The 24,614-nt window shown below is 41.0% G+C and overlaps 1 protein-coding gene across 1 annotated transcript; it reads left to right on the forward strand.

Annotated features, from left to right (window-relative positions):
• Positions 1 to 1,618: 1,618 nt before the first annotated feature.
• Positions 1,619 to 23,874, forward strand: LOC118547218 (glycine N-acyltransferase-like). Its single transcript, XM_036110568.2, has 6 exons — positions 1,619 to 1,863; positions 11,383 to 11,478; positions 15,959 to 16,066; positions 21,145 to 21,271; positions 22,589 to 22,760; positions 23,193 to 23,874. Exons 2-6 carry the CDS (start codon positions 11,401 to 11,403, stop codon positions 23,593 to 23,595), a joined length of 888 nt encoding a protein of 295 aa, XP_035966461.1. The 5' UTR covers positions 1,619 to 1,863; positions 11,383 to 11,400; the 3' UTR covers positions 23,596 to 23,874.
• Positions 23,875 to 24,614: the final 740 nt, after the last annotated feature.

The raw sequence follows: 24,614 nt of genomic DNA on the forward strand, positions 1-24,614 counted from the left end.
ACCTCTTCGGTAAGAAAGGAAACACAGACTCACTTATGGCCGAACAGGGGAAGGACTTAATATTTCCTCAAAACCCTGCAAAGTAAGTGCCATTATTTACTCCTCTCTCTAGATACAAGAACAGAACCATGGAAAGAGGAAATAATTTGTCCTAGGTCATCTAGTAGGAAAGTGGTGCACTCAGGATCTTAACCCTGTTGGTTTGGCCCCATCATCCTCCCTCTGAGCCACTATGCAATGCAGCTTCTATCATCATTATCTGGACCTGCACCCAGCACCCAGAGGAAAACACATAGATAGAACTAATGCCACTGCTCCTGAACCTTTCTCCTTGTATTTGACCCCAAAGTGTGTGAGAAGATTTATAACTGTTATTTCATATAACAGAGCAAGGATAATAACCACAGAGTCAAGGAAGAGCATGAAAAATTTTTGGTTACCTGATACATTTTTGTCAGCTGAGGAAACCACCCAGAGAGGTTAAAAGACTAGTTTAAGATACAGGTGGTAGAGACACAAATCTTGACTGACTGAGTGTTAAGGCTGAAGGAGACAGAGAACCAGGGTTCTGGTGTCGGGGGCTGGGGCACAGGGGACACTACTCTTTTGTTATAGTCAGCCTTTGTGAGATGTGGACTCTACAGGGACCAAGGCGCCCACTCTGCTGACAGGGACAGAGCAGTTTCAGTGGCCTTTGGCCTTGGAGAAAGAGTAAGGAATGATTATAATGATTTCAACCTTAGGAGATAAAATTAAGAATTAGTATTCTAGGAATCAAGACTCCTAGAAAGGACAGAGAGAAATATGTGCAGACCTGTGCTCTGCTGGTCCATGGACTGAAGGAGCACACAAGCTTTTTCAACTTTCTCTCTCAACACTAGTCACTTCTGTCCCTGCTCCTCTGATGGGAATGACTCTTCTTCCCATTATAATGAAACCAACCACTAACCCAGTGAATAAGGATGAACGTGATGAGGACAAGGACCCAGAGAGTGTCAAGCTTCCCTTCTTCGTTGTTTTACACAGAGGAGCTGAGACTCAAAGTATCTTTTCTATGAACCGTCCTTTCTTTCCTGAGAATGGGAAAGCAAGTGCTAAGACTGTGATAATGTTGGGGTAGTGGGCACTTCAGAGTGAAAAGGCTCTGGGTTTAAATTCTATCTAATTCAGCCACACTGAGCCTCAGTGTCCTCCTCCATAATAGTGAGACTAAGAAGTGCCCACATTGAGTCACTGGGATGTTTAACCACACCTTCAAAATGGGCAAGGGAGAGGGCACAGCTTATCCTTAAAAAGGAGGATCGTAACAACTCTAGTCACTCCATGCAAATATTTTCTTTTCTGTGTATGTGTAAGAAAAGACACCAGATTCTGCAAATCAGACCTCATCCCTATCTTTCCTATCACCTTGCCCTCATTGCAGGTACTTGAGAATGGGAACGCAACATGCCCCTCCTGGTACCTGGTCTTTTGGTATCACACAGCTTTAGGATTGCAGAATTATGGCAGGGCTTGTTGGGGCAAAGAGCAACCTGGTGTTTTGGAAAAAGAAATTCACGTGGCACATGGTCAGCCTCTCACCCTAGCAGCCTCTCACCCTAGCAGAGCTAGCTCCCTCAACAGGAGTTCCAGAGAAGAAGGGCTGCATTTCACAAGAGCTGACACTCAGATTTTTTTGCTTACATGCAAGGTCCACTATATGGCCTCTGCTCAGTAATTTCTGAAGGAGACAAACCTAAACGCAGTCTGCAAAACCCTGCCGAACTGACAGCATCAGAGGGAAATTTCATCCTCTAGGAGTCTGCTCTTCTTCATTTGTTCCTGGGAACACCTGCAAGGATTGCTGTGGAGACAATTTTCCAGGTGGGGACTCATACTTTAAAAAAAAAAGGGGGGGGGGCGCCTGGGTGGCTCAGTCAGTTAAGCGGCTGCCTTCGGCTCAGGTCATGATCCCCGGGTCCTGGGATCGAGCCCCGCATCGGGCTCCCTGCTCAGCGGAGAGCCTGCTTCTCCCTCTCCCTCTGCCTGCCTCTCTGCCTACTTGTACTCTCTCTCTGTCTCTCTGTCAAATAAATAAATAAAATCTTTAAAAAAAAAAAAAAGATAACCATTGCTTTATGACCTCATCTCCACTTAAGTGAGACAAATCAAAATGTGATCAGACTATGAGGGCAAATATACTTAAGGAAAAGGAATAACTTAAGAAACATGTATCTGGCACTTAGTTTGTGAAGGGTAACTTGTTATGTAATATGAAAAATTCTTGCAGGTCTCTGATCTGAACTAATAAATGAATGAGGAGAGATTGGACACTTTCTGGAAGCAGGGGGTAAATGGAACCCTTAATGTGTGGGGACTGCACATATCATATTTAATCCTTCTGGTTATATTACAAGGGAGGTAGTTTTTTTTCCCTGCATGTGACTCTTAAGAAGGTTGCTATACTTAAAGTCAGAAAAGAAAGAAGTAGATGAATACAAGCGTGCCTTGTCTGACTGAGCTTCACTATGTTGTGCTTTGCAGATATTGTGTTTTTTCAAATTGAAGGTTTGAGGTGACCCACATCAAGCAAGTCTATGGGCACCATTTTCCAACAGCATTTGTTTCCTTTGTGTCTCTGTGTCACATTTTGGTAATTCTTACAGTATTTCAAACTTTTTCATTATTGTTATATTTGTTACAGTGCTCTGTGATCAGTGATCTTTGGTGTTACATTTGTAATTTTGGGGGGATGCCACGAACTGTGCACATATAAGATGATGAACTTCATCACTAAATGCTGTGTGTTCTGACTGCCCTTCTGATGTCTCTCTCCTTCTCCTTGGGCCTCTCTATTCCCTGAGACACAACAATAATAATAAGAAGAAGAAAGCAAAACAACCTCATTGCTGATATAGAAAATTTTAGTTGTCCAGATAGAAGATTAAACCAGCCACAACATTCCCTTAAACCAAAGCCTAATCCAGAGCAAGGCCTCTCTTCAATTCTATGAAGGCTGATAGAGGTGAAGAAGCTTCAGAAGAAAAGTCTGAAGCTAGCAGAAGTTGGTTAATGAGGTTTGAGAAAAGAAGATGTCTCCATAACATCAAAGTGCAGGGTGAAGCAGCAAGTGCTGAGAGAGAATCTGCAGCAAGTTATCCACAAGATCTAGCTATGATGTTAATGACGGTGGCCTCACTAAACAACAGATTTTCAATGTAGATGAAACAGCCTTCTATTGAAAGAAGATGCTGTCTAGGAATTTCATGGCTAGAGAGAAGTCAATGCCTGGCTTCAAAGCTTCAAAGGACAGGCTGACTCTCCTGTTAGGGACTAATGTAGCTGGTGACTTTAAGTTAAAGCCAGTGTTCATTTACATTCTGAAAATCCTAGGGCCCTTAAGAATTATGGTAAATCAGGACGTCTGGGTGGCTCAGTCAGTTAAGCATCTGCCTTCAGCTCAGGTCACGATCCCAGGATCCTGGGACCAAGCCCCATATCAGGCTCCTTGCTCAGCAGGGAACTTGCTTCTCCCTCTGCCTGCTGCTCCCCCTGCTTGTGCTCTAACATCCTCATGCTCTCTCTCTCTGACAAATAAATAAATAAAATCTTTGGGATGCCGGGATGGCTCAGTCAGTTAAGCGTCTGCCTTCATCTCAGTCATGATCCCCGGGTCCTGGGATGGAGTCCTGCATCAGGCTCCTTGCCCGATTTTAAGAATATTACATAAGTTTCACTGATGGAACAGAGGCGGGATTTCTGAGGATTGACTCCCATTTTCAAAAAAAGTTCTACTGTGGGTAAAATGCTGTCAAACAGCATCACGTGCGGAGGGGAAAAGATGGCGGATGAGTAGGGGACCCTATATCAACTGCTCCCCGGAATTGAGCTGGATATCTACCAGACCACTCTGAGAACCCAAGAAATCAGCCTGAGATGTAAGAAGATAGAGCTGGATCTCTACAAACAGAAGATCGCAGGCGGTTGGTTTCGAGGTATGAAGCGGGGAGCCGTGGCAGATATTGGAGGATAAACAGCAGCGGGAGGGAGCCTGGCTGTGGGGATCCTACACCGCCAGTGAGTGACAGCCTCCTGCTCTGGGGACAGGGCACAGACTTGCAGACCGGTAGCAGCAGGGAAAGGACTTTAGACAGAAACTGGAGCAGTGGGGCCATGCATGCGAACTGGGGGCGGCTGGCGGTTTTAGAAGCACAAAGGGCAGAGATGTGCGCCGACCTGGAGGCAGGGCTGGGAACACTGTAGAGGGGCGCACAACCCAGGACTGCAGTTTATAGCAGCACAGACAGAAACAGAGAGACTGTGGCCTGGAGAGCTCACTGAAGAACAGACTGCGATCTCTCTGCTCTGAGGCAGAGGGTTGTAAACTGTCTCTTCTGCTCTGACTCTTGGAAGAGACACAAAAAGCTGCCAGGGAAAGCCACCAGAGAACAAAAGCCCCAAAAAGCAGTTCATAGTGAGCCCATCCCCCGCCACAGGGGGGCAGCGCAACTCTGCCCAAACAGGGCTGCCTGAGTAACAGCGCAATAGACCACTCCCCCAAAAGACAGGCTGGGAAAACAAGAGGCCAGCGACCCTAAGGTCCCTAGAAAACAAGTGCATGTTGCTTGGGTTGTGGTCAATAATTTGGACTCTGTACATTCCCTCAACCACCAATCAACAGAATGACTAGGAGGAAGAACCCACAAAATAGGAAAGACTCAGAGATTATGACTTATGCCACAGATTTATAAATGGATGCAGATATAACCAAGATGTTGGAGATGGAATTCAGGCTGGCAATTGTGAAGAAAATAGCTAGAATGGAGAAATCAATTAATGGCAACATAGAGTCTCTAAGGGCAGAAATGAAAGCTGAATTGGCAGAACTTAAAAATGCTATCAATGAGATCCAATCTAATCTAGATAATCTAACAGCTAAGGTAAGTGAGACAGAAGAAAGAATTGGTGACCTGGAAGACAATTTAATAGATAAAAAGGGAAAAGAGGAGGCCAGGGAAAAACAACACAGAATCCATGAAAATAGAATCAGAGAAATAAGTGACACCATGAAGCGTTCCAATGTCAGAATTATTGGAATCCCGGAGGGGGTGGAGAGAGACAGAGGACTAGAAGATATATTTGAGGAAATCGTATCTGAGAACTTCCTTAATCTGGGGAATGAAACAAACATTTGTGTCCTAGAGGCAGAGAGGACCCCTCCCAAGATCAAGGAAAACAGGCCAACACCCCAGCATGTAACAGTAAAACTCGCAAATCTTAGAACCAAGGAAACCATCCTAAGGGCAGTTAGGGGGAAGAGATTCCTTATGTACAGAGGGAGGAACATCAGAATAATGTCAGACCTATCCACAGAGACCTGGTAAGCCAGAAAGGCCTGGCAAGACATATTCAGGGTACTAAATGAGAAGAACATGCAGCCAAGAATACTTTATCTGACAAGGCTCTCATTTAGAATGGATGGAGAGATGCAGAGCTTCCAAGATTGGCAGAAACTGAAAGAATATGTGACCACTAAGCTGGCCCTGCAAGAAATATTAAGGGGGTTCTATAAAAGGAGAAAGACCCCAAGAGTGATATACAACAGAAATTTACAGGGACAATCTATAAAAACAAGGTCTTCACAGGCAACATGATGACAATTAATTCATATCTTTCAATAATCACTCTCAATGTGAATGGCCTAAATGCTCCCATAAAACGGCACAGGGTTGCAGATTGGATAAAAAGACAGGACCCATCCATATGCTGTCTACAAGAGACTCATTTTGAACCTAGATACATCCAGACTGAAAATGAAGGGATGGAGATCCATCTTCCATGACAGCGGACTGCAAAAGAAAGCTGGGGTAGCAATTCTTATATCAGACAAATTAGATTTTAAACTAAAGACTGTAGTTAGAGACAGAGAAGGACACCATATCATTCTTAAAGGTCTATCCAACAAGAAGATCTAACAATTGTAAATATCTATGCCCCCAACATGGGAGCAGCATCTACATAAGCCAACTGTTAACTAAAATAAAAAGTCATATTGATAACAATACGTTAATTGTAGGAGACCTCAATACTCCTCTCTCAGCAATAGACAGATCATCTAAGCAGAAAATCAACAAAGAAACAAGAGCTTTGAATGACACACTGGAGCAGATGGACCTCATAGATATATACAGAACCTCCCACCCTAAAACAACAGAATACTCATTCTTCTAGAGCACACATGGAACTTTCTCCAGAATAAACCACATACTGGGTCACAAATCAGGTCTCAACTGATACCAAAAGATTGAGATTATTCCCTGCATATTCTCAGACCATAATACTTTAAAACTGGAACTCGATCACAAGAAAAATTTGGAAGAAATTCAAACACTTGAAAGCTAAAGACCACTCTGCTCAAGAATGTTTGGGTCAACCAGGAAATCAAAGAAGAACTTAAACAATTCATGGAAATCAATGAAAATGAAAACACATCGGTCCAAAACCTATGGGATACTGCAAAGGCGGTCCTAAGGGGGAAATACATAGCCATCCAAGCCTCACTCAAAAAAATAGAAAAATCCCGAATTCACCAACTAACTCTACACCTTAAAGAACTAGAGAAAAAGCAACAAACGATGCCTAAGTCATGCATTAGAAGAGAAATAATTAAGATTATTGCAGAGATAAATGAATTAGAAACCAGAAACACAATAAATCAGATCAACGAAACTAGAAGCTGGTTCTCTGAAAGAATTAATAAGATTGATAAACCACTGGCCAGACTTATCCAAAAGAAAAGAGAAAGGACCCAAATTAATAAAATTATGAATGAAAGGGGAGAGATCACAACTAACACCAAGGAAATAGAAACAATTATTAGAAATTATTATCAACAACTATATGCCAATAAACTGAGCAATCTGGATGAAATGGACGCCTTCCTGGAAACCTATAAGTTGCCAGGACTGAAACAGGAAGAAATTGACAACCTGAATAGGCCAATAACCAGTGATGAGATTGAAGCAGTGATCAAAAACCTCCCAAAAAACAAGAGTCCGGGGCCTGATGGATTCCCTGAGGAATTCTACCAAACATTCAAAGAAGAAATAATACCTATTCTCCTGAAGCTGTTTCAAAAAGTAGAAACAGAAGGAAAGATTCCAGACTCATTCTATGAGGCCAGCATTACCTTAATCCCCAAACCAGGCAAAGACCCCATCAAAAAAGGAGAATTTCAGACCGATATCCCTGATGAATATGGATTCCAAAATTCTCAACAAAATCCTAGCTAATAGGATCCAACAATACATTAAAAGGATCATCAACCAGGACCAAGTGGGATTTATCCCCAGGATGCAAGGGTGGTTCAACATTCGCAAATCAATCAATGTGATAGAACACATTAATAAGAGGAGAGAGAAGAACCATATGGTCCTCTCAATTGATGAAAACTCTTCAGAGTATAGGGATAGAGGGAACATTCCTCAAGTTCATAAAATCCATCTATCCAGGATAGAAAATCAATGCACAGAAAGAGAAATTAGAGAATTGATTCCATTTACAATAGCACCAAAACCCAGAAGATACCTCGGAATGGCATTGAAGGTACAGATTGCTCTGGGCAGCATAGACATTTTAACAATGTTTATTCTTCCGATCCATGAGCATGGAATGTTTTTCCATCTTTTTGTGTCTTCTTCAATTTCTTTTGTGAGTGTTCTATAGTTCCTAGAGTATAGATGCTTTACTTCTTTGGTTAGGTTTATTCCGAGGTATCTTATGGTTTTTGGTGCTATTGTAAATGGAATCATTTCTCTAATTTCTCTTTCTACAGTTGTGTTGTTAGTGTATAAGAAAGCAACTGATTTCTGTGCATTGATTCTGTATCCCGCCACATTACTGAATTGCTGTATGAGTTCTAGTAATTTGGGGGTGGAGTCTTTTGGGTTTTCCACATAAAGTATCATGTCATCTGCAAAGAGAGAGAGTCTGACTTCTTTTTTGCTAATCTGAATACCTTTTATTTCTTTTTGTTCTCTGATTGCTGTTGCTAGGACTTCTAGTACTATGTTGAACAATAGTGGCGAGAGTGGGCATCCTTGACGTGTTCCTGATCTTAAGGGAAAGGCTTTCAGCTTTTCCCCATTGAGGATATTTGCTGTGGGTTTTTCATAGATGGATTTTATGAACTTGAGGAATGTTCCTTCTATCCCTATACTCTGAAGAGTTTTAATCAGGAAAGGATGTTGTATTTTGTCAAATGCTTTTTCTGCATCAATTGAGAGGATGATATGGTTCTTCTCTCTCCTCTTATTAATGTGTTCTATCACAGTGATTGATTTGCAAATGTTGAACCACCCTTGCATCCTGGGGATAAATCCCACTTGGTCATGGTAGTTGATCCTTTTAATGTATTGTTGGATCCTATTAGCTAGGATTTTGTTGAGAATTTTGGAATCCATATTCATCAGGGATATCGGTCTGAAATTCTCCTTTTTGATGGGGTCTTTGCCTGGTTTGGGGATTAAGGTAATGCTGGCCTCATAGAATGAGTCTGGAATCTTTCCTTCTGTTTCTACTTTTTGAAACAGCTTCAGGAGAATAGGTATTATTTCTTCTTTGAATGGTTGGTAGAATTCCTCAGGGAATCCATCAGGCCCTGGACTCTTGTTTTTTGGGAGGTTTTTGCTCACTGCTTCAATCTCATTACTGGTTATTGGCCTATTCAGGTTGTCAATTTCTTCCTGTTTCAGTCTTGGCAGCTTATATGTTTCCAGGAATGTATCCATCTTTATGCGACCCAGAGCAATCTGTATCTTCAACGGCATTCCGATCAAAATTCCAATGACATTTTTCAAAGTGCTAGAACAAAGAATCCTAAAATTTGTAAGGAATCAGAAAAGACCCCGAATTGCCAAGGAAATGTTGAAAAAGAAAAAAAAGCTGGGGGCATCACATTGCCTGATTTCCAGCTATATTACAAAGCAGTGATCGCCAAGACAGCATGGTACCGGCACAAAAACAGACATATAGACCCATGGAACAGAATAGAGAGCCCAGATATGGATCTTCAACTCTATGGTCAAATAATCTTCAACAAAGCAGGAAAAAATACGCAATGGAAAAAAGACAGTCTCTTCAATAAATGGTGCTGGGAAAATTGGACAGCCACATGCAGAATGAAACTCGACCATTCTCTAACACTATACACAAAGATAAACTCAAAATGGATGAAAGACCTCAATGTGAGACAGGAATCCATCAAAATCCTAGGGGAAGGGACGCCTGGGTGGCTCAGTCGTTAAGCGTCTGCCTTCGGCTCAGGTCATGATCCCAGGATCCTGGGATCGAGCCCCACATCAGGCTTCCTGCTTGGCGGGAAGCCTGCTTCTCCCTCTCCAACTCTCCCTGCTTGTGTTCCCTCTCTCCCTGTGTCTCTGTCAAATAAATAAATGAAATCTTAAAAAAAAAAAAAAATCCTAGAGGAGAACATAGGTAGTAACCTCTTTGACATCGGCCACAGCAACTTCTTTCAAGATACATCTCCAAAAGCTGATGAAACAAAAGCAAAACTGAACTTTTGGGACTTCATCAAGATAAACAACTTCTGCACAGCAAAAGAAACAGTCAACAAAACAAAGAGGCAACCCACAGAATGGGAGAAGATATTTGCAAATGACACTACAGACAAAGGGCTGATATCCAAGATCTATAAAGAACTTCTCAAACTCAACACCCAAAAAACAAATAATCAAGTAAAAAAATGGGCAGAAGACATGAACAGACACTTCTCCAAAGAAGATATACAAATGGCTAACAGACACAGGAAACAATGTTCATCACCATTAGCCATCAGGGAAATTCAAATCAAAACCACACTGAGATACCACCTTACACCTGTGAGAAGGGCAAAAATTTACAAGACAAGAAACAACAAATGTTGGAGAGGTTGTGGAGAAAGGGGAGCCCTCTTACATTGTTGGTGGGAATGCAAGGTGGTACAGCCACTTTGGAAAACAGTGTGGAGGTTCCTCAAAAAATTATAAATAGATCTACCCTATGACCCAGCAATTGCACTACTGGGTACTTACCACAAAGACACAGATGTAGTGAAAAGACGGGCCATATGCACCCCAATGTTCATAGCAGCAATGCCTGCAATAACCAAACTGTGGCAAGAGCCAAGATGCCCTTCAACAGATGAATGGATAAAGAAGATGTGGTCCATATATATACAATGGAATATTACTCAGCCATTAGAAAGGATGAATACCCAACTTTTACATCAACATGGATGGGACTGGAGGAGATTATGCTAAGTGAAATAAGTCAAGCAGAGAAAGTCAATTATCATATGGTGTCACTTATTTGTGGAATATAAGGAATAGCATGGAGGACATTAGGAGAAGGAAGGGAAAAATGAAGGGGGGGAAATCGGAGGGAGAGATGAACCATGAGAGATGATGGACTCTGAGAAACAAACTGAGGGTTTTAGAGGGGAGGGGGATAGGGGGATGGGTTAGCCCGGTGATGGGTATTAAGGAGGGCACGTACTGCATGGAGCACTGGGTGTTATATGAAAACAATGTATGGTGGAACACTACATCAAAAACTAATGATGTATTATATGGTGACTAACATCATATAATAAAATTAAATTAAATTAAAAAAAAAAGTAAGCACCTTCTAAGTCCATCTTAACTCTAGCTCCTACCTGGACAGGCAGCAGGAAGAAAGGTTTCCTTCTCCCTTGGCAACAGCCAGACAATGAGCAATGGTCACAACTCAGCCAATAAAAAGCCTCCAGACTTGGAACCCTTCCTTTCCGCCAATGGGCTTTTTGTTTAGAACAGCCTTCCCAACTTCTCTGTTCCTTCTATAAAAGAGTGTTCCTCTCCTTTGTTCTCCAGACTTGCCTACAATTTTCTATAGTTTCCTTATCCTGGATTGCAATTCCTTGCTATTCCCAAGTAAGCCATTTTTGATAGTAAAATAAATGAGTTCTATTTTTTAGGTTAACAGAGGAAACCAATGCCCAGAAAGAGTAAGTAACTTCGCCAGTGTTACACAGCTTTTTCCTGGTGGAGTCAGGAGAATCACTAATGGCAAATGAATTTCAAAAGATATTATTTATACTTAAAAATGTGCTTGTTAATCTAAAGTGAAACTGATAGCTGGAATACACTGGAGTGTAAGCAAGCGAACTAAAAAATGTAGAAAGCGTGTCCTGTGCTTTCTACCAGTCTGATTCTTCCTTGGAGTTGGTGAAGATTTTAGTGAAGGTCCCACGGATGAAGAGACACTGAAGGGGGGACCTGGCCATTGGAAGAGAACTTACTACTCATCTTTCTGAATTGCCTCCAGCTTCTTCTCATTCCTGCTGTTTCTTGGTTCTCCCTCTAGGTTAAAGTATCTTCCACAATGTTCCCATTGCAAGGTGCCCAGATGCTGCAGACACTGGAGAAAGCCCTGAGGAAGAGCCTTCCTGAATCTTTAAAGGTGATAGTGGAAAATTGGGGGGGGGGGGAGGTAAGGAATAGAAACTTCCTGTGAAACAAGAAAAGAGCATCTGGTCTGTGACAGTTGCTAGTGGTGTTTTCTCTCACTGAGTTTGCATTACCTCTCGACAAGATATTTGCTATCATGTCTGTGTCAATGATGAGAAGATGGAGCTCAGGTGATTTACCTAATATCACATAAATAGTAAGTTCAGTGCTATGTTATGAACATAGGTATGCTTGGAACCTAACTGCCTTTTGCTTTGTGCTCTGTAATTACAAAAGTGTTCCCCAGGGCGCCTGGGTGGCCCAGTCGGTTAAGCGTCTGCCTTCGGCTCAGGTCATGATCCCAGGGTCCTGGGATCAGGCCCATGTCAGGCTCCCTGCTCAGCGGGGAGTATGCTTCTCTCTCTGCCCCTCCCCCTGCTCATGTTCTCTCTCACTCTCTCTGTCGCTCTCTCAGATAAACAGATTTTAAAAAAAAAGTGCTCCCTTACTCCTTTCCAAAAAAACCATTCTGTAATAAGATTGGAATTTTGTCCAGAGTTCTCTTCCAAAGTTCACTGAGACTACATATTAATGTTTAAATTATTCTCCTGAGAAGAACACTTCCCAGGTGAGAGGTTAACCATCATGTCCTCTCTAAAATTCATAAGAAGTCAGTTCCTATTTTGAATTAAATTTCTCAGTTTCACTGAACTGACTGCACATCAGGCTATTTTGTGACTGACTCCCAGTATCTCCCTTAACCTAGTACAACTGATCAAAAATCTCAGGATTAAGTAAGATGTACACATAAATACCTACATCCAGAACTGTGCAAGAGCAACTCTAATGACATGCTCGGTTGATGCTCTGGACTCTTTTTTTTTTTTAAGATTTTTTTTTCTACTAATCTTTTTTTTTCTTTTTTAATTTTATTTTGTTATGTTAGTCACCATACATTACATCATTAGTTTTTGATGTAGTGTTCCATGATTCATTGTTTATGTATAACACCCAGTGCTCCATGCAGTACGTGCCCTCCTTAATACCCATCACCAGGCTAACCCATCCCCCCTCCCCCCTCCCCTCTAGAACCCTCAGTTTGTTCGTCTCTCCCTCTGATTTCCCCCCCTTCATTTAAAGATTTTATTTATTTATTTGACAGAGAGAGAGATAGCAAGAGCAGGAACACAAGCAGGGGGAGTTTGAGAGGGAGAAGCAGGCTTCCCACCGAGCAGGGAGCCCGACTTGGGGCTCGATCCCAGGACCCTGGGATCATGACCTGAGCCAAAGGCAGACACTTAACGACTGAGCCACCCAGGTGCCCCAGCTTGTGTTTTTCTTTAGCACCAAAGGGATAGGGTGCACTCCAGTGGAACCAAAATACAACCGTGTATTTTTGTGTATTGTGTATGTGTGTTTAGAGGACAATTGTTTTTCCCTGAAAAAGAAATTTCTGTAGACATAGAAATTAGATTTTTACTGTTATAAGACATCCCTATAAGATGCATACATTTTAGATAAGATAAATGCATTTGCCTCCCTCACTCCCTCACAGGTCTGTTACTCCCTTCTTTCAGTATAAAGGAGAAAAATATTAGCATTACTTTATTTGGAGATCACATGGCTTAATTTTTAATTATTAGAAACAGACTCATGAAACAAGTTTCACTATTCTTTAATTACTACGAAAAAAATGACTTTGAGCCACAGCTGACCCTTGAAGAACATGGGTTTGAACTATATGAGTTCACTTCTATGTGGATTTTTTTCAATAAATACAGTACACTACTGTAAATGTATTTTCTCTTCCTTGTAATTTTATTAATAACATTTTCTTCTAACTTACTTTATTGTAACAATACAATATATAACATACAAAGTGCATCTTAATCGACTCTTAATCGACTATTCATATCATTGGTAGGGCTTCTGGTCAATTGTAGGTTACTCATAGTTAAGTTTGGGGGGAATTAAAAGTTATACACAGTTTTCCACCATGCGGGGAATCAGTGTCCCTAACCCCCATGTTGTTCAAGGACTAACTGTGATCCAAAACTAAAGTCACCCACTTTCGTAGTTTCTCACTATCATTAATCTCTTTACCTAATATTTGACTCCTTTCCCTTGGTAATCCTTAAGATTCGGGCAACCTTGCAGAGAGACAGTCAATTTTGGGGGAGGAGGTTGCATTTGTCAGACACTCTACCAACAGTTGCCTAAGATATTTTTATGGTGAGTAGCTATTTTATAAATTCTTCAGGTCACAAGTTTTTCTTTGTGCTTTAGTGTAGAATTTTGTCATTTAAATTTCCCTTTACCTCTCCTGTTAAATGGACCCCAATTATTTTGAGAAAACTCTTGGTGCATCCCAAGTGTCCTTTCTTGGAATATCTCTGTGGTAGGATAAGGTGGCCCTCTTACTGCCTCAGTTTTCATGAAGGATTAGCATTCTCCTTTGGTTGCATATTAAAGATATACATTTCCCCCTAACTGAAATCTAGAATATTTGTATGCCAGGTACTTTTAATGGATGTATAACCTAAAACTCAAAACTTATTTGAGTCTCAGTTGAGAAGAAGTCCAGCCATTCCTCTAAGTGTTAGATATTAAATATATTGTAGTGCTTGTGTCAACTCCAGTTGAGTCAACTTAGAGTAGCTGCCGGGTATGTTCTGAGTTCAGCAGGAAAAAAGAAAAAAAAACTTTTTTTTTTTTTAAAGATTGTATTTATTTATTTGACAGAGAGAGAGAGAGAGACAGCTAGAGAGGGAACACAAGCAGGGGGAGTGGGAGAGGGAGAAGCAGGCTCCTGGCCAAGCAGGGAGCCCGATGCGGGGCTCGATCCCAGGACCCTGGGATCATGACCCGAGCCGAAGGCAGATGCCCAACGACTGAGCCACCCAGGCGCCCCAAGAAAAAAAAAATTTTAATTAATTAGGCCATGGGAATAACAAAGAGTAAGGGTTCTACATGTTTTCAGATCCCATAATGGATAATACTGTAGTGCAAATCAACTTTACAGGCCCCAAATGCAAATGTGTAAAAAGATAACATCTATATTTTGCCAAACTATACTGAATTTCTATATCAAGACTCCACTTATGGTTAAAAGCAAAATAAATTTAGATAAACTCAGTCAACTGAGATTTTTTAAAAAGATTTATTTATTTATTTTAGAGAGAGACAGAGCATGCTCAAGCAGGGGCAGGAACAGAGGGAGAGGGAGAGGGAGAGAGAGAGACAGAGAAGAAGACTCCCCACTAAGTGCAGAGCCTGATGCAGGGCTTGATCCCATGACCCTAAGATCATGACCTGAGCCAAAACCAAGAGTCGCATGCTTAACCGACTGAGCCACCCAAGCACCCCTCAACTGAGTTTTTTTCCCTTCTCTTTCTCCCTGGTCTAACATCAATAGTTTATGTGGGGTGGAGAGCAGGGGGGAATGATACTGGTATGGTCCTTGGTCATCATCTATCCATGGTGGAAATTATTAAAGTATACACCATCTTTTTGACCTCGGGCATTGGCATATTTCCATGCTGCTATCTGCAGAGGCTTCATGTTTACAGGTGCCATGAGGTCCATGCTGGTATCCACGGCTGCATTCCCCAATCCCCAAACCACAAAAACACAGTGTCCACAGGCTAGGTCTCATTCATTCTCTCCTCCTCCTACTCTCTCAACAGCTCATACAACAGGATGAGGGTGGGGATCCAAGACTGGACCCCAAGCCATGGGACCTCACAGCCTATTCTCTTGAGCACTTTGCTGTAGCCTCTGCTTGTTGGAGGAGGTTCATTTAATCTTTCCAGAGAATAATGTGGTCATTTATGTTAAGGAGTTTTAAACATGTGCAAAATCTTTGAGCCAGCAACTACTCTTCTGGATATTCTAAGAAAATAGGTGTCCGCACAAAGATTTCTGTGCAAGCACGTTCTGTGAAGAATTATTTGTCAAAGTGAAAAGTTGGAAATTGCTAAAATTACCACCAATATGCAAATAAATTGAACTGTGATACAGCCATATGATAGAATCCTATGCAGCCATTATAAAATAATTGAAAAATTTTCTGTTTACAAACACAGAAATATGCACACAATGCATTCAGTGGGGAAAAACACGATATAGCAGATCATTTTATGTTTGCAAAATTGTGTATTTCTATGTGTATGAATAGAAGAAAGTCTTGGAAGAGATCATTTTAAATCCTAAAATGAAGAGTGGTATTCTTAAAATCATCAAATTTTATCTGTCCAAACATTTTACTGTATGCATGTGTGATTTATATTGGATGGGGAGAATAAGCTCTCCTTATTAGAGGATTAAAAAAAATGTAGTACATGGAGATTGTTTGACCTAGATGCCCTATTTGGCTTTATTCTAACATGAAATTCCATGATTTCATAGAAATAATCCTTGTCTGGATCAAAGAAGGCACTTTACCGTCCCTTCCTAACAAGCCAACCCTCTCTCCCTTACTTGGGATGCTGTAGGTTTACGGGACTGTTTTCCACATGAACCAGGGAAATCCATTCAAGCTGAAGGCCCTGGTGGACAAGTGGCCTGATTTTACAACAGTGGTTATCTGCCCTCAGGAGGAGGTAAGGTGCCGAATGTGAAATGAATATGCCTCTGTGTTAATTTTTGCTGTGTGCCTGCCAAGGAGCTGGTAGTGTGGCAGCCCCAGGGGATACAGAAATGAATTGTGTGATGGTGGGCAAGTCTCTGTCTTCAAGGAACTCACAGCCTAGAAGAAAAAATCAATAAGCAAATAAAACAACACCGTGTGAAGTATGCAAGAACAGAAGATGTACAACACAGAAATAACCCAGGTGAAAGCTGATTCAACTATGAAGGTTGGAGATGGAGGTTACAGGATAAGGTCAGAGACACTTCCTGATAAGAGGTTTCATGTGCACTGGATTTTGTACATATTTTGTAGATAGTGTTAGGCTGACAAGAAAAAGAGGCCATTCTAACCAGAGAAAATGCCAAGGGCCAAGATAGGAAGGTGTGAGAGAATGATGAATTAGAATGATTATAAAAAGTAAATTTATAAAACTATAATTTCCATATGCATTTGGGGGAGACATTTAAAGATTTGTTTATTTTTATTTTAGAGATAGAAAGAGAGAGAGAGCATAAGTCGGGGGAGGAGCAGAGGGAGAGGGAGAGAATCTCAAGGCCGACTCCGCACTGAGCGTGGAACCTGATGCAGGGCTAGATCTTACAACACTGAGATCATGACCTGAGCCAAAACCAAGAGTTGGACACTTAACCAACTGTACCACCCAGGTGCCCACATTTTGGGGAAACACTTAAAAACTAGAGAAACTAAACAGTTAATACATTCCAGACAAAAATTCCTAAGCTTATCTTTAAACACCCAGTAAAATCATAAGTTTATAAAAATACAAATATTATATCTTTCATAGAAATAAAATTATTTGAAAACCACTAAATTAAATAATATATAAAGAAATTTGTATTAGTAATAAAAACTGAACTGAAATAAAATTATTTAATCTTTTATGTTAAATGTGATCTTAAGGCCAAAATGTATTAGTGGGTATCCATGCTGACTTGTCAGTGTATTTTGGGGCATATTTTCCAATTATTTTTTAAGAAGCTTTCTAATTCTGCACTGAGCTGTGGTAATATTTTCCTGTGCCTCCTTCCCTCTCTCACTGTGTCTCTATCTTCAGATAAATAAATAAAATCTTTAAAAAAAAAATGCAGGAAACAACATATGTTGGTGAGGATGCTGAGAAAGGGGAACCCTCTTACACTGTTGGTGGGAATGCAAACTGGTGTAGCCACTCTGGAAAACAGTATGGAGGTTCTTTAAAAAAGTTAAAAATAGAGTTACCCTGCAGCTCAGCAACTGCACTACTAGGTATTTATCCAAAGAATACAAACAGTGATTTGAAGGGGCACCTGCACCCCAATGTTTATAGCAGCAATGTCTACAGTAGCCAAAATATGGAAAGAGCCCAGATGTCCACTGACAGATGAATTGATAAAGAAGATGTGGTTTATATATATACAATGGAATATTACTCAGTCATCAAAAAGAATGAAATCTTGCCATTTGCAATAACATGGATGGAACTAGAGGATATTATGCTAAGTCAGTTATAATAAGTCAGTTAGAGAAAGACAAATACCATATGATTTCATTCATATGTGTAATTTAAAAATAAAACAGAGGAACATAGGGAAAGGGAAGGGGGAAAAAAGATAAAAACAGAGGGGGGGCAAACCACAAGAGACTCTTTAACAATAGGGAACCAACTGACTGTAGCTGGAGGGGAGGGGAGTGGGGGGATGGGGTAACTGGGTGATGGGCATTAAGGAGGGCACTTGAGGTAATGAGCAGTTGGTGTTACATGCAACTGATGAATCACTAAATTCTACCCCTGGAACTAAAAATACACTACATGTTAACCAAATTGAATTTAAGTAAAAAAAAAAATTTTTTTAAGAATAATTTAAAAAAATAAAAAATAGCAAATCAAAAAAAATAATAATCTCGGGCGCCTGGGTGGCTCAGTTGGTTAAGCGACTGCCTTCGGCTCAGGTCATGATCCTGGAGTCCCTGGATCGAGTCCCGCATCAGGCTCCCCACTCGGCAGGGAATCTGCTTCTCCCTCTGACCCTCCCCCCTCTCATGTGCTCTCTCTCTCTCTCTCTCTCATTCTCTCTCTCAAATAAATAAATAAATAAAATCTTTAAAAAATAAATAAATAAATAAAATAATAATCTCATCTGTTATTTAATAATTTGAGATGATCTTCCTAAATAAGTGGTTTCTTTCTTTTTGGAACTACACTTTAACTCTAGCATTGTTTTAAGAAAGCATTTCTAATTTTCATCTTCTTTGGCTTAAGTATATGTGGCAATTTTAATCCAGAACTAGCTACAACCAAATTTAATACTGTCACATTCATAAATGGTGTGTTCTGCAAGTATTTGAACTGTAGTAAAATTTATTCTTGCAACACTTTTCCTTATCAGTTGTTTTCCTCTTCTTCCCACTGAGAATAACAGAAGTATAGAAGAATGCTTTCTAAATTGTCTTTGCTTGATTTGAAATTTTAATGCAATATGTGGGTAGAGAGTATATTGTTATACAATTTTCTATCATAAATTGAATACTTGACTCTCTCCTCTTGATCTCATTATTTAAATGATTTAGGAATAATTGTAATGCACCAATAAAAATACCAACAGTTTAGTACTTAAAAATATCACAGTATATCTCACATTTTGGTCCTTAGTATATTTTGAATGTATTCCATGTATGGTGTAGAAAGTGGTCCAGTTTCATTCTTTTCCATGTAGCTGTCCAGTTTTTCCAACACCATTTATTGAAGAGACAGTCTTTTTTCCATGGATATTCTTTCCTGTTCTCTTGTCATAGAATAATGGACTATATAAACAGGAGTTTATTTCTGGCTCTCTATTCTGTTTCATTGATTTGTGTATTTATTTTTGTGCCAATATCATATTGTTTTGATTACTACAGCTTTGTAATATATCTTGAAATCTGGAATTGTGATATCTCCATCTTTATTTTTCTTTCTCAAGATTGCTTTTGCTATCCAGGGTCTTGGTGGTTCCATAAGAACAAATTTTAATGTTATTTGTCCTAGGTCTGTGAAAAATGCTGTTGGTATTTTGATAGGGTTTTCACTGAATCTGTACTTTGAGTAGTATGGACATTTTGACAATATTAATTCTTCCACCCCATGAGCATGAAATATCTTTCCCTTTGTTTGTGTCATCTTCAATTTCTTTCATCAGTGTTTTGTAGTTTTCAGAGTACAGGTCTTTCAGTTCATAGGTTAAGTTTATTCCTATGTATTTTATTCTTGCTAATGCAATTGTAAATGGAATTGTTTTCTTAATTTCTCTATTACTTCATTATAAGTGTATAGAAACAATCAATTTCTTTGTATTAATTTTGTATCCTGCAACTATACTGAATTTATTTATTACTTTTAAAAATTTTTGAATGGAGTCTTAGGGCTTTCTATGTATAGTATCATGTCTTCTGCAAATAGTGACAGTTTAACTTCTTTAACAATTTGGATGAATTTTATTTCTTTTTCTTGTTGGATTGCTGTGGTTAGGACTTCTAGTACTATGTTGAATAAAGGGGGGCACCTGGGTGGTGCAGTCGGTTAAGTGTCCGACTCTTGGTTTCGGCTCAGGTTGTGATCCCATAGTCATGGGATCAAGCCCTGCGTCTGGCTCAGCGCTCGGTGTGGAGTCTGCTTGAGATTCTCTTTTCCTCTCCTTCTGCCCCTCCCACTCATGTGCTCTCTCTTTCTGAAATAAATAGATAAATCTTTAGAAAAAAAAATGGCAAGAGTGGACATCCTTGTCTTCTTCCCGACTTTAGAGGAAAGTTCTCAGTTTTTCACCATAAGGGCTTAATATCCAAAATCCATAAAGAATTTACACAACTCAATACCAAAAAACAAATAATCCAATTTAAAAGTGGGCAGAGGACCTGAATTAGATACTTTTCCAAAGAAGACATACACATGGCCTATAGACACATGAAAAAATGCTCAACATCACTCATCATCAGGGAAACACAAATCAAAACCACAATGAGATATCACCTTACAGCTGTCAGAAAGGCTACAATCAAAAAGATAAGAAATAACAAGTGTTGGTGTGGATATGGAGAAAAAGGACCCTCATGCACTGTTGGTGGAAATGTAAACTGGTACAGCCACTGTGGAAAACAGTAAGGATGTTCCTCAAAAAACTAAAAATAGAAATACCATATGATCCAATAATTGCATTACTGGGTATTTACCCAAAGAAAATGAAAACACAAATATGAAAAGATAGATGCACCCTGATGTCTATAGCAGCATTATTTATAATAGCCAAGATAGGGAAGCAACCCAAGCGTCCATCAATAGAAGAATGCATTAAAATTTAGTGTTTGTGGAGTTATTACTCAGCCATAAAAAGAATGATATCTTGCCATTTGTGACAACATGGATGGACCTTAAGTGTATAATGCTAAGTGAAATAAGTCAGACAGAGAAAGACAAATACCATATGATTTCCCTCATATGTGGAATCTAAAAAACAAACAAGCAAAAAACAAAAATCAGAAACAAGGGGCACCTGGGTGGCTCAGTCAGTTAAGCATCTGTCTTCGGCTCAGGTCATGATCCCAGGGTCCTGGGATGGAGCCCCTGAGTTGGGCTCCTTGCTGAGTGGGAGCCTGCTTCTCCCTCTGCCTCTGCCTGCTGCTTTCCCTGCTTATACACGCTCTCTGTCAAAAATAAATAAAAATCTTTAAAAAAAAAATCAGAAACAAATCCATAAATACGGAGAACTGATGATTCCCTTTTGTACAGGCTTCCTGTTACGGCATGAGTAAGTCATGGGGATAAAAGCTACAGCGTAGGGAATACAGTCAGTGGTGGTGTAATGGCGTTGTATGTGAGAGACGGTAGCTATACTTGTGAGGATAGCATAGACTATAGATTTGTTGGATCACTGTGTTGTACACCTGAAACTAATGTAACATTGTGTGTCAACTATACTTCAATTTTAAAAACTCACAGTAGAGTGGAATTTAGAAAAAAGTACTGCAATCATGAAATATTAAGAATTTGTTTTTTTCCCCTTTTCCCAATGACAATAGGAGATGATAGATGATTTTGATCACTACACCAATACTTACCAAATCTACTCCAAGGACCTCAACAACTGTCAGGAATTCCTTGGCTCGCCGGAAGTCATCAACTGGAAACAGCATTTGCAGATCCAAAGTAAGAGAAATGGGATGTGTGCAGACTCACTTCTCTGTCCTGAACAATTTTCCCTATGAGTCATATCTCCTACCCCCTGAGCTCTAGACCCTCAGCCTGCTGCCAAATTTTTAACTCACTCATAAAGGGAGGAAAAAATACCCTCAAAGCTTGCAAAGAATGGGTTTTATAAAGAACCATAATATAATTTCTTGATAGCCAAGGATTTATGGCATATTTTGCAGACATATCCAGGATCCCTTTGAATGACTGGATACCAAAGCAGAGCTTCCCCTAGGGCCTTCCATTCCTGGAATAAGAATGACAACTTGTGCCATAAAGCACCTCCCATATCATGAAGGGCAACTGTCATGGTTGTGGACATGCCCTCAGAGTCAGACTCCCTAGAATGGCATCTGCCTGTTACTTGCTATGTGATTCTAGTCACATGACTTAACCTCTCTGAGACTCTGACTTTCATATACAAAAATGAGGATAGTGATAGTTTCTAGAACACAGGGGCATTGGAAAGATTAAATGAAATCTTGAATAGGAATTTCTTACTACAATACCTGGATGGGTCTGTTAACTTTTGCCGTGTAGCAAACCGCGTAATTCTGTGAATCAACAGTTTGGGCTGGTCTCACTTGGGTTTACTCATGCAGTTACAGTCAGTCGGTGGGTGGACTATGGGCCGACTGCCACAGCACAGCCTCAGGCACGTGTTGGAATCATGGTTCTGGCTGTCAGGGTTGGCTGCCATGGTGATGGCATGTTAGGAGCCCGTGACCTCCGCAGGCTGGCCGAGGTCTATTCATATGGTATTGGTTTCAAGGTAATCGAGATCACAAGGAGAGGGCTAGCCCCAGTGGTCAAGCATTTTTAAGTTTTTCCCCCGCCTCAAATTTATTTTTCCCCACTGGCAAGAGCAAATCATATGGCCAAGGTTTGATGCAGTGCAGGAGATGACTACTCCAGGGAATGGATACAAGGACATGTGGGCGATTGTAGGCCATTCCTGCAACAATCTACTGCACTGAGGACACAGTAAGTGCACAATGGATATTGACTACTATTTTTCTAAAACACTCCTCTCCTTTCATTATCAAAACTACATGATTATGAAGTCCAGAAAACTTGGTTCCAGTCTTGCTTTGCCACTAATGGCTTAATGAATTTCTGGGCCCATTTTCACGTACAGAAAATGGGGAAAATTGCCCAAATCCTGCAGCAGCATTGAGCCTAGGTTCTCTATAATCCCAGACACTTCCTACTCCAGTGGAGTGCTTCTCCACAGAATGTACTTAAACCACCATCTCTCCTTATAATCCCATCCAGGTTCACAGCCCAGCCTAAATGAGGTGATACAAAATCTTGCAGCCACTAAATCTGTCCAAGTCAAGCAAACACGGTGCTTTCTCTATATGATGGCTAAAGCAGTAAAGAAACTGGTTCCTTCCCTGCTGGACGTAAAGAAGTTATCACCCAGTGGTGGCAAACCCAAGGCCATGTGAGTTTGCTACAAGTCACTCGGCATTACTCACAACTCCCACTGTGATGTAGCCTCCCGTTTTCGCTCCCTGCTTCCACTCTGGCCCATCTGCAATCAATATTCTTCAATGTGGCCAGAGTAATTTAAAAAAAAAAAAAAAATGTAATTCAGACCATGTTCCTCCTCTGCTGAAAATACTCCACCATTTCCTCTCTCATCTGGAATCTATCAAACTTCTGCCCACTTCTTTGATCTATCCTGTCCTTCCTGCGTGCTTGCTCCAACAACAGTGGCCTTTTTCTGTCCTTCTGTCACCGCAAGCTCACCGATACTCAGGGACTTTGCATCTGCTATTTCCCCGGACTACTCTGTCTCTCGAGACAATAGAGGTAAGAACAAACACAAACCTCCATACTCATGGACTTTGTTTTTCTCCTGGACCTCCAATAGCAACCAAGAGATGTTTAAACTCTCCTCCCTGGACGCTACCCACGCTCCCTTGGTGAATAAATTCTGGCATTTCGGTGGCAATGAGAGGAGCCAGAGATTCATCGAGCGCTGCATCCGGACCTTCCCCACCTTCTGCCTGCTGGGGCCCCAGGGGACCCCTGTGTCCTGGGACCTGATGGACCAGACAGGAGAGATGCGGATGGCGGGGACCGTGCCTGAGTACCGGGACCAAGGCCTTATCTCTCACATCGTCTATTCCCAGACCCAGGCTCTAGACAAACTTGGCTTCCCCCTGTATTCTCACACAGACAAGAATAACAAAATCATGCAGAAGATGTGTTACAGGCTGCATTACATCCCCATGCCCTGTGACTGGAACCAGTGGTACTGTGTGCCCCTGTGAAGCAGCCCTGAACACAAGCCCATGTCAGATGGGCCTGCGCCTGGGTGGACAGAGGGAAATAAGAAACTGTAAATGTAACCATCACTAAGGGAACAGCACTATTTGGGCTCTGGGGAAGCAGCATGGTGGGTCAACATGACCACCCTGGTCCCTGCACAAAAATTGCTGGTGGGCTTCTTTAGATTTATCAGTAGGAAGCAGCCCCAGGTATTCCCGATGTGGCCCCCACATAATTGAGCCCCCCACACTTCTGGGATCTCTGTGACACTCCTTCATCAGCTCCATGTTGCCCCAAATCGCTCCTCCTGGAATTCCTAGGACATGGATTATATTAGTAGAGCCTTGACAAATTTTCCGGGGAGGGGTAATATTTTCTGGGCATTATGATTTATTCCTCCTCCTTTCTAAGGCTGTTTCCTTAGTTATCAGCTAGTGTGTTCTGCTCATTAGGTTTGTAGAGATTATCTTATCTTCTGATTGCTGCTTTAGAAGTACATTAAATACATACAAATATATATGAGATGTTAGGTTAAACATAGTACACATGATATAGCAGAGAGAGTTAATAAGAAAAAGACATATGTTAGCCTGTCCTCTCCTCACCCCCACACTTTCCTAAACCCACCTGAACCCCAAACAATAAAGAGATTTTGTGTTTTACTGCATAAGGTGAAATGAAGCGGTTCATGATGGGGAGAGCATGGGTGAGTTTATGGAGAGAGGGAAGAGGGAGCAACCAGGGAGTGGATATTTATTGAGAAGAGACAGAAGATGATAGGGAGGGTATGGATATGTATTGCCCCACTTGCCTTCAGCATGTTATTTCAGGATGCCTGAATTCTATGAAGTTCATGGGAGAATCTGGTTGGGAGTGTGGCAGGTTATTCTTCCTGGTAGGGACAGATGAGCCGGGAGGGTTCTTTTGCCCCAGCAAATCACCTGGATTAAGAACCTGTTTCCTTCTGGTCCACCTAAGCCTGGCATTAGGCTATGGAATTGGGGATGAAATGCCCCACCCA

This window comes from Halichoerus grypus, chromosome 11 (genome assembly GCF_964656455.1).
Source record: "Halichoerus grypus chromosome 11, mHalGry1.hap1.1, whole genome shotgun sequence".
NCBI lineage: Eukaryota > Metazoa > Chordata > Mammalia > Carnivora > Phocidae > Halichoerus > Halichoerus grypus.